The following is a 14,356-nucleotide window of genomic DNA, read 5'->3' as shown; positions in this document are numbered from 1 at the left end:
TCCAACTTCAGTCCACTTGATTGATTCCAATTGTGGGTAAAATACTTAAGAAAATTTTAGGCCATTTTGTTTATATGATTCCCAAGTTGAATGATCCTCCTTCTTATAAAATTTCAATTTGCTTTATTAAGCACTCAAATCTGGTATTTGTAGACCTAAATTTGCAACCATCATTGGAATATTCTTCTTGCTAAGTCCTGCATTACAATATAGATACCTAAAATAAACAATTTTAGGACAGTATATTATCTTTTTCAATAAATGGTCTTTAACGTAGCTGATGTTTTTAAATTTTCTTTTCTTCTTTAAATTCAAGAGTATTGTCAAAAAGAGGTTGAGATTCATTTCATATTGGTATCTAATTGCTTCAGTTCCTTTATAGAGATTACTTGCCTCAAGAAAAGTACCACTGAAAGCATATCTTCATCATATTTGAGTTTAAAATGTAAATTACTTCTTTATTTTGGTACCTTGTAGGTGGCATAACATGGAAATCTAAACTCTGGGATCTAGAATCAAGCCATCCAACTCCAACTTTACTTGCTGAGTAATCTTGGGCAAGTTAGCTCAGATTCTCTAAGCTTTAGTTTCTCGAACTATAAAACTAGATAATATAGTACCTGCTTCATAGTGTGGTTAAGATTTAATAATGTAATATATACACAGTGATTAGCTCTGTGCTTCGCACAAAGTAAATCCTGGATAAGTGTTATCTCTTGTTAGAATTATTATTACACTGTGATAATATTCTCCAGGCCAGAATACTGGAGTGGGTAGCCTTTCCCTTCTCCAGGGGATCTTCCCAACCCAAGGATCAAACTCACATCTCCTGCATTGCAAGGTGGATTCTTTACCAGCTGAGCCTCAAAGGAAGCCCAAGAATAATGGAGTGGGTAGCCTATCCCTTCTCCAGTGGATCTTCCCAACCCATGAATTAAACCAGGATCTCCTGCATTGCAGGCAGATTCTTTACCAACTAAGTTATCAGGGAAGCCCATTATAGTGTGAAGGCATTAGTCAACTCCAGAATCAGTAACAAGATGATACTTATTGAAAATAACTTACTAAAATAGCCTATATCTTATGAAATTGAGAGACATTACTAAGTTAGCACTAGATCGTACTTTGTTGCAGATAATGTTTTTTCAAATCAGAACCTTAACTGGATGGAATCTTAAGCTCTCTTTGAATACAGATCTGCCAACTGAACAGGGTTGGGAAAAACTATAGCCAACTATGTTATGCGTAAGAACCTCAGAAAGTTATATGTAACTAGGACAAAACAGACCTATTTTGAAACAATCAGCATTTGTAAAGCAGTTAACTATTCAGTTAAAATTCATCATCTTCCCCATTCAATCTATATTTACCGAATTCCCTATAGAATTTTCTTCCAACACCCATCTCCCCTATCTAAAATATATTTTTTCACTAATAAGTCAAAAAACTTATACTTAAAATGCTAGGCTAATTTCTGCCAATTAAGAAAAGAATTATCTTGTGCTGTGCTTAGTCACTCAGTCATGTCTGACTCTTTGCGACCCCATGCACTGTAGCCCGCCAGGCTCCTCTGTCCATGGGGATTCTCCAGGCAAGAATACTGGAGTGGGTTGCCATGCCCTCCTCTAGGAGATCTTCCCAACCCAGGGATCAAGCCCAGGTCTCCCACATTGCAAATGGATTCTTTACCGTCTGAGCCACCAGGGAAGCCCAATTATTTTAATCTGCATATATTTAATGATATATTGATTAAATAAAATATGAGTTGTTAGTATGGACAGATATGGAATCAAAATCTTTAATAAAAATATGTAACACTACTGACACTCAGGATTAACCAAAGAAGTCAGAATGACAACATAATCTCAAAAGAAACTAAAAACAAGAGTTAAACATGTACTATCCATAAGGAATCACTTCACACATTCCAAAGCAACCTTGCAATGCTGCTGTACGATTTTTAGGAAAATGATCTCATATATTTGGTGGAGAGAGGCTCCTTAACCATAAAAATAAGAACACACAAATTTTCTCCAACAAGAATGTACTCCACAATGCATTCATTAACTCAGCAGCTGTGCAAGTAAGAAGTCATGGCAGCTACCTCTCCTACCAAAACAACGATGGTAAATGGGGCTGAGACTGCTGTTTGGAATAAAAATAAAACAATAAGTGGGAATTCTGTGTACATACAAAAACTGGTAACAGCTGGACATTTAGTTTTAATATTCCATGTGCTGTAATTATATCCAAAGTATTGTGAACATCACAGCCTAAAATGTATGTCCTACTGTTCTATTTAATGAAATATCCAGTATTAATTCAGCACTTTCAATAATAAAAGTGTTCCTCTCCATCTGAAAGTGAACAGTAAATAGTGCTCAAAGCTCAAAGAGAAATAATTTATAATATTTCAACAGTTTATGCCCTTTTATAAGATAGTTATAATGCTTTACAGCTTTCATTTGCATAAAATACTATGAATAATTATTTCAAAGGATTATTACCTAGATAAGATTTTTCAGAGAAAAAGGATCATTGCAAAATTCCACCATATGATAGGGAAGTCCCTTCCTCAAAAGAATGCCAGTTCTCAGTACATAGACCTTCCTCAGATAAGAACTTAGACTGCCACATACTGCACAATTCTGAAGTAACTATATATATATGTGTCACTCAAATTTAAAGTATCTATAGGAAAGGACCAATTAATGATGCTACCTTAATATATGAGTTTTTTAAAAGTAGATTTTTGACAATAAAATATAAACACTTTCAAACAAATATATAATTTATTCTATACTCACACATCCATAAGTAGTACATAATCTTTACTGTTTTTTGGAATTCTACAGGGATATCTACAGAAAAATCCTGATAAAAACAAGGGCCCACAGGAAAATTGTCAGGAAGAGGTGGCCAATTGTTTTTTCTGCCTGCAAATAAAAAAAAAAAAGGAAGTTATTTATATAAGTACAAATATTGCAATTCTTTTTGCATGTAATTATTTGTTTCATAATAAAGAACATTATCTATAATTTTAATAGGAGTTTAAAAATATAACACTGTAATATCCACATTCCTACAACTCTGAAAACCAAGCTTTCTATTTTTAAAAATTTTCCCAGAATATCAATTAGATGGTAAAATAATTTTCCAGTGTCATACCATACCACTTATGTAAGTTGAAACAAGAAAAGAAAAAAAGGGCATAGGGACATATGCTGTGACTCTTCCCTAAAAAGAGATTTATTTCAAAGACCCAAGACTCTGGCTCTCACATGAAACCCATGCAGATTTTAAGTCTCTACCATTTCCTCCTCAGTATCTACGATCTTTAAATATAATTCCTAACCCACATAGAGAGGCAAAACCTGCTTTTAAACTTTTGAGTTTTCTTCTGTTAACTCCATGAAGAAACACAAGCTAACTAATACCAAAGAACCAAATCTGGAAATCCCCCAAGTCTGGAAAAAATGTCAAAAGAAGAGATGTAAGAAAAGCATAAAAATATGTGAAAACTACATGAAACAATCATGAGAAAGAAGTTAAGGAATTACAGCACCTTCAAAATCCTAGAGAAAAAAATTCCAATTGTAAGGAGAAAAAATGTGTCTATAAAAAGAAATTAGACCGAAAATAGGGCTTGGGAAGTGGCAGTGAGAGTGGGGAGATAAAAAACTAAAATTAAGTCAAAAAATTGAAAACAAAAAGTAAAAACAGCACCTAAAGGCCATTTTCTCATTTTACATCTCATATCCCACACTCATAAATTAGATTTTACGTACTTTTTCATAAATCAGGAAAATTTTCATAGTGGAAAAAAAGCATCCTCTATTTCTGATTCTTCCCAACATGCCTCCACTGTTTTATCACTCCTTTCAAACTTTATATAGTTCACACATCTCTCATACAAGTCTCATACTACTTGAGAAGCTGAGAACAGTAGTAAAGAACAGAGGCTCTGAAACTAGAAACACCTATACATCTATTGTCTAGGAGACCCTGAACAACTTACTCAACCTCCTGAAGACTCTGTTTCTACACTTGTAAAGTGAGAACAACTTACCACCCTTCCTATAATTGTACTGAGGATGAAATGAGTTAACAGATGAAAAGTACTTAAATGTATAACATACAGCAAGTCCCTTAATTTCTCACACTTCATTACTATTTCATTTACTAAAACATCTCTCATAGAAGCAATTTGTATTAGTCAAAGTTAAGGGAACAGGACAGATTTTTGTTAACTTTAGAAACACTGCTCTCAATTAAACTTTTAGTTCCTCCTTTCACAGATGCTGTCTCTGATGTTGCAAGCGAGAAATGGCCCAGGATAAATGTGTCCTTATGAGGCCCCTGTCGTTATTCAGTCACTCAATCATGTCCAACTCTCCAGCTCCATGGGCTGTGGCATGCCAGGCTTCCCTGTCCACCATCACCCAGAGCTTGCTCAAACTCATGTCCATTGAGTCGGTGATGCCATCCATCCTCTGTCCTCTGCCAACCATCTAGTCCTCTGTCATCCCCTTCTCCTCCTGCCTTCCATCTTTCCCAGCATCAGGGTCTTTTTTCTAAAGAGACAGCTCTTCACATCAGGTGTATCAGAGCTTTAGCATCAGTCCTTCCAAGGAATATTCAGGGTTGATTTCCTTTAAGATTAACTGGTTGGATCTCCTTGCAGTCCAAGGGACTCTCAAGAGTCTTCTCCAACACCACAGTTTAAAAGCATCAATTCTTCAGTGCTCAGCCTTCTTTATGGTCCAACTCTCACATCCATGCATGACTACTGGAATAACCATAGCTTTGCCTAGATGGACCTTTGTTGGCAAAGTAATGTCTCTGCTTTTTAATTGTCATAGATTTTTTAGTATGAAAAGGCAAAGATGTATGACATGAGGCCCTAGACTTATATATTCTAAGATAAAGAAAAAACAGGTAGTATATTATCACTCTAACGTTGTCATGCCATAACTATTCCAGACATACTCACAGTAATTTGTCTAGCTCTCTCATCCCTTCGTAGCCAGAGACTCTCTAGTTCTCCCTAAGCTACTCCTTTGAACTGACTGATCTTTGGCAGTCACAGCCTAAATGGATTTCACATCAAATAATCGATTCACCTCTTACTTATTTCTTTGCTGTTGCTGTGTCTGCTAAGTTGTGTCCGACTCATTTGAGACCTGATGAACTGTAGCCCACCAGGCTCCTCTGTCCATGGGATTTTTCCTTCTCCAGGGGATCTTCCTGATGCAGGAATCAAATCCACATCTCCTGCATTGGCACACGGATTCTTTACCACTGAACCACCAGGGAAGTTACTTATTTGGCACCATCAAAATACCCAAGCTTCCTAGAGTTACCATAGGTGTTATTTTTTAAACTTGGTTTGACATATATAGATATACTTGTGAGGACAGAGGCAGATTAACTTGAAATTGGTCTGAATAAACCAGAAGTTACCAGCTAAATGCAGTCAAACATAGTGTACACTCCCAAGTACTCACAAAGCTTCAGTAGACCCAGCTGAAGGTCCAAGTGCAGAAGAAAGGCTCCTGATTTACAATAAAGTAAAACCATATTTTCATTCACTTGTGAAGAGTCTAACACTGTTCTAATCTATTAAAACATTGCAAATCAGCCAAGATCAGAGAACTACAGAGTATCAAGTAGGAAATCTGCCATGTCTGAGCTCCTTGGTAGAATAACAGGGTAGAGTTTTATCTACAAACCGAATGACCTAGAGCTGGTGCAGGTCTATTAAAAAGGTTCAGTCATTTTTATTTCAAACATCTCTGGACACTACCATGTTGACTGAGGTTCTGCATTTCTCGTTCTCGACGGTCTAACTCCGCTGCTTTTCTTTCTAGTTCTTCCTGGCGCTTAAGAAGTTCAGCTTGGGCCAAGGCATGTTCCTAAATAGAAAATAAGGGAACATGCTGTCAGGAGTAGAAAATACAGTAATATTCCTGCTTCTACTATACTCCTACTTCTCTACTACGCTAGAAACTTAATTCAACTACTATTCCACATTATAGGAATTCACTGAAGATTACAGTTTCAGAAAATATTATGGAACTATTTGGTCCAGTTTGGCCTTCTGGTTATGAAAACCCTCAATAGGAATGTTGGGCCCATTAGGACAAGAAAAAATTCTCTCAGTAAGAGAAGTTATAATCCTAAGGTAATTGGGAAAATGAAATTAAGGGCAACTGTGGCTAAATTAGAATGAGGGACAGAGACAGAACAGATGAGGAAAAGGGACAAAAGGAGAAAAGGGCGATTGAATTTAGCTCTTACAAATTGGATAAAATGGTACCTAAGGTTCCCAGTGCAAGAATACCATATAATACATTATATTTTACAAGATAATGAGGTACAAGGAAGATATGGTTAAGAAATTCGGGTTCATAACTCCATCTACCCTTATGTAATACCAGGCATCTTATTCATCTTTTTTCTTGGTATTTCTGCCACCTTCTATTGACTACCAATATACTTTGCTTAGCCATCCTAACTCTCTTCCAATAATATCTATCTGATCTTATCATTGTTACTATAATGGAATTGTGTATTAAAAAGTGAGACCAACAGCAATAAAAATTTCACTACACAAGTTATACACCAAGATGACAGGAATTCAATAACTGCTAATAATGGAGCAAAGCAAATCAATACTTTAAAAATGAGGTATGAGTATTACAAGGCTGAGAAACTACTAACCCAGCTTCAAAAGTGAGTTAAAAATTAAACAAGAAGGATACATCAACGATATTCCAATAAAATTAAGTAATAAGGAATACTATATAAAGAAGTATTTTGCTCTGAAAGCAAATGTTATTGATATTGTAATTTCCCATATGAATTAACACATGTAACATGAACTAACCTTTGCAATCTGTGTATAAGCTGGATGTTCTTCTGTTGGCTTCATTATTGCTGGCTGTGTACTGGGTACGTTAGGCATTTTCACATTACCTGGTGGAGGCTAGGAGATTAAGAAAAGGACAAATTACATAGCATAGAAACCCAACTTCAACTTCTTTCAAAAAGTATATCAATAAAAACCAAAATGCCAAGAATTGCCTCACTTGCTCCCCTAACTTCTCATAATCAAGTGTGTGGCAGTGAGCTACTTAAGAGTTTCATCTCCATTTTCTCAAACTTGTTCATGTCTTAACTCGAGTTTGGCTGCTACTTCCAGCACTGCACCACTGGCACTCTCCTCCAGAAGCTGTAATTAAAAGCAAAACGAAAACAAAAAGCCCCGCAAGCATGTCTTTTTAGTAAAATACAGATAGCACCAAACTGAAGAATTTATACCAAGGTTAACTGTGCACTAGGTTAACCGTCCACTCTTTCCATCTAACAAAGTTATGTACCAGTGACCCTGAAAAGTAAATAGGAACAGTCTTGGCAGAACCCCAGTAATACTCCTCGAAAAGAATAAGAGGGAAGATATTAGGGAGATGGAAAATAAACTGCACAGCTCCACTCTGCCAATGAGGAGCTGAACTTCAAAAAGTAGGTAGATATCTACAAGTAGGGAATTGGTTACATTACTATATACACATATAATGCAGTCATCAAAAGGAATGAGTTAGCTCTACAGAAGAACGCCCTTTAAATACTAAATGAAATAAAGCCAACTACAGACCAGCTTGCATATGACCAGTTTTTTTTTCTTTTATGAAATCAGTTGTATACGTCCAATTTTTTAATGAACACAGTTATATATGTCCAGAAAAATATCTAGAATGTCCCAGCAACCTATCAAAGAGATTTGTACCTTTTGCTTTATACATTCTCTGTTAATTGCCTTCTCTCCTCACTATACTACTTTTTCTTTGGTCAAAAAATAATTGTAGATATTCTATAAAATAGCCACAAGAAAAAGAGGACAAGAAGAAAGGGAAGGAGAAGAAAAAAAAAGAAAACAAAACATACAAGCAATCAGCTGCAGAGAGAAGTTCAATGATCAGAAGAACTATTAAACTCGAAGACACCACCCATGCAGCTTGATTTTACTCTGACACAGCAAACAGCAGCCCTGAAAAAGAAGCCAGACACAACCAAAGATGTAAATGGAGTACATCTGACTCTAAAATTCCTATGGAAATGTCAAGAGCTAAGAATAGGTCAAACAATTCTGAAGATGATGAAGGTAGGCAGACCTATAATATCAAGACTTAATACAGAGAGGAGACAAGATAGCAGAAGAGTAGGTGGACATGGAGTACATCTTTCTCCACTGATGCATCAAGAAAACACATTCAGATACAGAAGATCTTGCAGAACACCAGCTAAGAGCTGGCAGGAGCCCCTGACCACCAGAAAGGAATTATAAATCCAAGGAAAACTCAGTAGAATGAAGGAAGGCAGGTAAAAAGAGGAGAGTAAGCAGGACTGGACCTGCACTCAGGGGGTGGGGGAACTGGAGCAGGGGTCAGATTGATACATTAGAGCAATTGTTTGGGACAGAGGGGTAGCATTTGAGGCCGTTGGAGAGTGCAGCAGCTGACCTGTGACAGTCTGAATGGAGTGAGATCCACAAAGCCAATCCTACATACCCTGGAAAGGGACAGAAGTCCCCTGGAATGCATGGTGGCTGAGAGCAGGAGCTTACGGGCTGGAGTGCAATCTCATGGCAAAGTATACTGTTGACTGCAAGGAGATGGCCCAAGGGGACACGAGGGAGAAGACTGCAGTGGTGAACGCCTTTGGGAGAAAGCTGGGCAATGATGGGGTCAAGGCGACACTCCTGAGTCACTCACAGCGGTGGAGCCATCACTGTGGCCTCTCCCCCGTACTCCACCACAAGCAGCGGACCAACAAAGACCCCAGACAGGGTGGCCCTCGAAGTGCCGGACGCAGTGAGCATTAGAGAAGGACCTTTCAACACCACATACCAGAGGCTAGAAGAAGACTCTACTAGTACCATAGTTCCTGCACCTAAGTCTGCTGGCATCCCTACACACTCGGCACTGCCAGACTCCCACAATCCAAGCAGCTGCGCCACCTCCACACTCAATCCGTACTGGGCCAGAGTTTCCAGAGGCTAGAAAAAAATCCTAAGGGTCCCACATCTCTTGTGCCTGTGGTTGCCAGATCCCCTTTGTACTTGGCACTACCAGGGTCCCTGCTATCCAAGCAGTTGGGTCACCTCCATACCTGGTACTCACTGGGGCAGACCCAAGTCCTCCAGGGCAGCCACAGGAGCAAACTCCTGTGGATGACCCACATGCGGCTGTTGTTGTTCACTTGCTAAGTTGCGTCTGACTCTTTGCAACCCCATGAAGAACAGCATGCCTTCACTATCTCCTGAGGTTTGCTCAAACTCATGTTCACTGAGTCAATGATGCCATCCACCTATGTCATCCTCTATAGCCCCATTCTCCTCCAGCACTCAGTCTTTCCCAACATCAGGGTCTTTTCCAATGAGTCAGCTCTTCGCACAACATAACCAAAGTATTCCGTGGAGCTTCAGGGTCAGCATCAGTCCTTCCAATGAATATTCAGTGTTGGTTTTCTTTAGGAATGACTGGTTTGATCTCCTTGCTGTCCAAGGGACTCTCAAGAGTCTTCTCCAGCACCACAGTTTCAAAGCATCAAAAATTAAGGAATCGATCCCATTTACCATTGCAACAAAAAGAACAAAGTTCTTGGGAATAAACCTGCTTAAGGAGACAAAAGAGCTGTATACAAAAAAATGATAAGACACTGATGAAAGAAATCAAAGACAACAAAAACAGATGGAGAGATATTCCATGTTCCTGGGTTGGAAGAATCAATATTGTGAAAATGAATAGACTACCAAAAGCAATCTACAGACTCAATGCAATTGCTATCAAATTACCAATGGCATTTTTCAAAGAGATAGAACAAAACACTTCACAATTCGTATGGAAACACAAGAGACCCCTGAATAGCCAAAGCAATCTTGAGAAAGAAGAATGGAGCTGGAGGAATCAATCTTCCTGACTTTAGACTATACTAAAAAGCTACAGTCATCAAAACAGTATGGTACAGGCACAAAAAACAGAAATATACACCTATGCAACAAGATAGAAAGCCCAAAGATAAACCCACACACTTATGGGCACCTTATCCTTGACAAAGGAGGCAAAAATATACAAAGGCAAAAAGACAGTCTCTTCAATAAGTAGTACTGGGAAAATTGGACAGCTATGTGTAGAAGAATGAAATTAGACTATTTCCTAACAACATATACAGACAAACTGAAAACGGATTAAAGATTTAAATCTAAGACCACAAACTATAAACTCTTAGAGGAAAACAAAGGCAGAACATTCTATGACATAAATCACAGCAAGATCCTCTACTACCCACCTCCTGGAGTAATGGGGAAAAAAAAATTAACAAATGAGATCTAATTAAACTTGAAAGTTTTTGCATGGGAGAGGAAACTACAAAGTGAAAAGACAACACTCAGAATGGAAGAAAATAATGGCAAATGAAATAACTGACAAAGGATTAGTCTCCAAAATATACAAGCAGCTCATGCAGCTCAATACCAGAAACAAACAGCCCAATCAAAAAGTAGGCAGAAGACCTAAACAAACATTTCTCTAAAGAAGACAAACAGATGGCTAATAAACACATGAAAAGATGCTCAACATCACTCATCATTAGTGAAATGCAAGTCAAAATTGCAATGAGATATCTCCTCACATCAGTCAGAACGGCCATCATCAAAAAAAATCTATGAACAATAAATGCTGGAGAGCGTGTGGAGAAAAGGGAACCCTCTTCCACTGTTGGTGGGCATGTAACTGATACAGCCACTATGGAGAGTCCTTAAAACACTAAGACTGAAACTACCATGTGACCTAACAATCCTACCACCAGGCACATGCCCTGAGAACCCATAACTGAAAAAGACACAGGTGTCCCAGTGTTTACCTCAACACTATCTACAACAGCTAGGACATGGAAGCAGTCCAGATGTCCACCACAGATGAACAGAAGCTGTGGAACAGATATACAAAGGAGTATTACTCAACCAAAAGAAGGAATGCACCTGAGTCAGTTCTAATGAGGTGGATGAACCTAGAGCCTATTGTACAGAGTGAAGTCAGAAAATAAATATCATATATGAATACATATACATGGAACCTAGAAAGATGGTGCCGATGAACTCATTTGTACGGCAGCAATGGAGACGCACACACAGAACAGACTTGTGGACACGGGCAGAGGCAGGGTGGAAGGAGGGAGTGGGACGAATGAAGAGTACCATGAAAACATACACTACCACATGTAAAACAGATAGCCACTGGATTTGCTGGATGTTCAGGGAGCTCAAACCAGTGCTCTGAGACAATCTAGAGGGGTGGGATGGGGTGGGAGGTGAGAGGGAGGCTCAAGAGGGAGAGGACATACGTATGTATACCTGTGGCTGATTCATGCTGATGTACGGCAGAAACCAACACAATCTTATAAAGCAACTCTCCTTCAATTAAAAATAAATAAAAATTTAAAAAAAAACTTAACGTAGACACATCCCTGGTGATCCAACAGCTGAGAATCTGCCTGCTGTTCTGAGGGACACGGGCTCGATATCAGGTCCACAAGGATCCCACATGTCACATGGCAACTAAGCCTGTGCACTGTAACCACTGAAGCCTGTGTGCCTGAGAGCCCATGCTCCTCAACAAAAAAAGCCTCCAAAATGAAAATCCCAAGCACTGCAACTAGAGAGCAGCTGCCGCTGGCCAACTAGAGAAAGCCCATGAGCAGCAATGAAGATCCACTGCAACCAAAAAATAATAATAATAAATTTTTTAAAGAAAAAGATTCAATATGGTAATATACAGTGTGGTACAGATGCCAAAGACAGAGAAAACACCAATATACAGCAGGGAAACAGAAATAAACCCTGTAAAACTTGATACCTAATAGAAGTCATACCACAAAACAGTGGAGAAATAATGTATTAGTCAATAACTGGAGCTGAGATAACTGGTTAACCAGATGGAATAATTAAACTAGATTTCCTACTTGATATCACATACAAATACATAAAAAGCAGAGACTTTGCTGACAAAGGTTCATCTAGTCAAAGCTATGATTTTTTCGTAGTCAGGTGTGGATGTGAGAGCTGGACCATGAAGAAGGCTGAGTACAGAAGAATTGATGCTTTTGGACTGTGGTGCTGGAGAAGACTCTTGAGAGTCCCTTGGACTGCAAGGAGATCAAACCAGTCAGTCCAGAGGAAATCAATCCTGAATATTCATTGGAAGGACTGATGTTAAACCTCCAATACTCTGGCCATCTGATGTGAAGAGTCGACTCATTAGAAAAGACCCTGATACTGGGAAAGATCGAAGGCAGGAGGAGAAAGCGTTGGATGGCATCACTGAGTCAATGGACATGAGTTTGAGCAAGCTCTGGGAGATGGTGAAAGACATGGAAGTCTGGCATGCTGCGTCCATGGGGTCACCAAGAGTCAGACATGACTGAGCAACTGAACGACAATCACATACAAAAATAAATTCTATGTGGATCAATTACGTAAAGGTGAAAAAACAAAATTTAAACACTTTTAGGAGGGAATGCAAATCACTCCAGTATACTTGCCATGAGAACCCCATGAGCCGTATAAAAAGCAAAAAGATGTAACACTGAAAGATGAATCCCCCAGGTCGGAATGGGTCCAATACGCTACTGGCTAAGAGGGGAAGACAACTACTAACAGCTCCAGGATGAAGGCTGGCCAAAGTGAAGATGACGCTCAGCTGCGGATGCGTCTGGTGATGAAAGTAAAATCCAGTGTTGCATAAGAACCTGGAAAGCTAGATCCATGAAAGAGAGGGTAACAGGCAGGAAGGCCAGGGGTCTCCAAACTGAGGAAATAGCCTGCAAGTGTCAGACATTTTTATCTTTTTTAAGGGGCAGGAGGAAACAAACTTGCGATATTTTTTTCTTCTCTATACAAATTTAAAAGGAGTTTCTCTTAAAATACTGTGTTGCCGTATGACATCTGGTTTCTCCTAAAGTTAACTATTCTCAAACCTTGAGATAACCAATGCATTTTTCTTATGAAAATGTTTGTCTTAAGCTATGCTAATACGCTATGCATTTACCCCAAACTCTGTCTTCAAGTCGGTTCCGCCTCTTGGCTCAGAACCTACTTGACAAACCAGTATGTTATACTCAGATATTGTTCCCCTAATCTATGTAAATTAAACTATTTGTATGGTAATCTGTCCTTCCACAAGATTCAACTTAATCATTTTATGGCCCAGGATGAACCATTTGGTGCCAAGATTATCCCAAAATGCATCTTATGGGTGAGGGGCCTGGTGCCATTCTGAGTTTTAAGACATTCCTTTCTTTCATTAACAGACTGCTAGTGACTATGTAACATCCAGCTGAAGACTAGCAGGGGGGCACTCTTTCTGCCCCCTTCTGGTGCCTATGTCAGAAGCTTTCTCTATCTCCTTCATACTTTAATAAAACTTTATTACACAAAAGCTCTGAGCAATCAAGCCTCGTCTCTGGCCCCTGATTGAATTCTTCTCCTCCGGGGGCCAAGAATCCCGGCCATCTTTTTTCATTCGGCAACAACCTTTCATGAATCAAGGCAAATTGGACATGGTCCAGCAGGAGATAGCAAGAGTAAACATCAACATCCTAGGAATCAGTGATCTAAAACGGACTGGAATGGGTGAATTTAAAGCAGATGACCATTATATCTACTACTGTGGGCAAGAATCCCTTAGAAGAAATGGAGTAGCCATCACAGTCAATAAGAGAGTTCGAAATGTAGTACTTGGATGCAGTCTCAAAAACGACAGAATAATCTCAGTTCATTTCCAAGGCAAACCATTCAATATCACAGTAATTCAAGCCTATGCCCCAACCACTGATGCTAAAGAAGCTGAAGTTAATCAGTTCTATGAAGACCTAGAAGACCTCCTAGAACTAATACCAAAACAAAAATATGTCCTTTTCATTACAGGGGACTGGAATGCCAAAGCAGGAAATCAAGAGATACCTGGAGTAACAGGCAAGTTTGGCCTTGGGGTACAAAATGAAGCAGGTCAAAAGCTAACAGAACTCTGCCAAGAGAATGCACAGCTCATAGCAAACACCCTTTTTCAACAACAAAAGAGATGACTTTACATATGAACAACATCAAATAGCTAACACCAAAATAAGATCGATTACATTCTTTGTAGCAAGGATGGAGAAGCTGTTCTACAGCCAGCAAAAACAGAGCTGGAGCTGACTGCAGCTCAGATCATCAGCTTGTCATAGCAAAATTCAGGCTTAAACTAAAGAAAGTGGGGAAACCACAAGGCCAGCCAGGTACAACTTATATCAAATCCCC

General features: G+C 39.0%; 1 protein-coding gene across 4 annotated transcripts in view; it reads right to left on the bottom strand.

The window, feature by feature from the left end:
- The window catches only part of SCAMP1 (secretory carrier membrane protein 1), a 125,771-nt gene that overhangs the window by 41,221 nt on the left and 70,194 nt on the right, over window positions 1-14,356 (bottom strand). For all 4 annotated transcript variants that reach the window (XM_055536643.1, XM_055536645.1, XM_055536646.1 and 1 more), the window contains exons 3-5: window positions 6,890-6,988; window positions 5,807-5,915; window positions 2,808-2,936 (exon numbers count right to left, since the gene is read on the bottom strand). In XM_055536643.1, the coding sequence (XP_055392618.1) occupies window positions 2,808-2,936; window positions 5,807-5,915; window positions 6,890-6,988 (337 nt within the window). The remainder of the gene's footprint in view (window positions 1-2,807; window positions 2,937-5,806; window positions 5,916-6,889; window positions 6,989-14,356) is intronic.

Source organism: Bubalus kerabau, chromosome 10, assembly GCF_029407905.1.
Source record: "Bubalus kerabau isolate K-KA32 ecotype Philippines breed swamp buffalo chromosome 10, PCC_UOA_SB_1v2, whole genome shotgun sequence".
Taxonomy (NCBI): domain Eukaryota; kingdom Metazoa; phylum Chordata; class Mammalia; order Artiodactyla; family Bovidae; genus Bubalus; species Bubalus kerabau.
The sequence above is the reverse complement of the archived record's forward strand: the minus strand, read 5'-3'. Positions and strand labels throughout refer to the sequence as shown.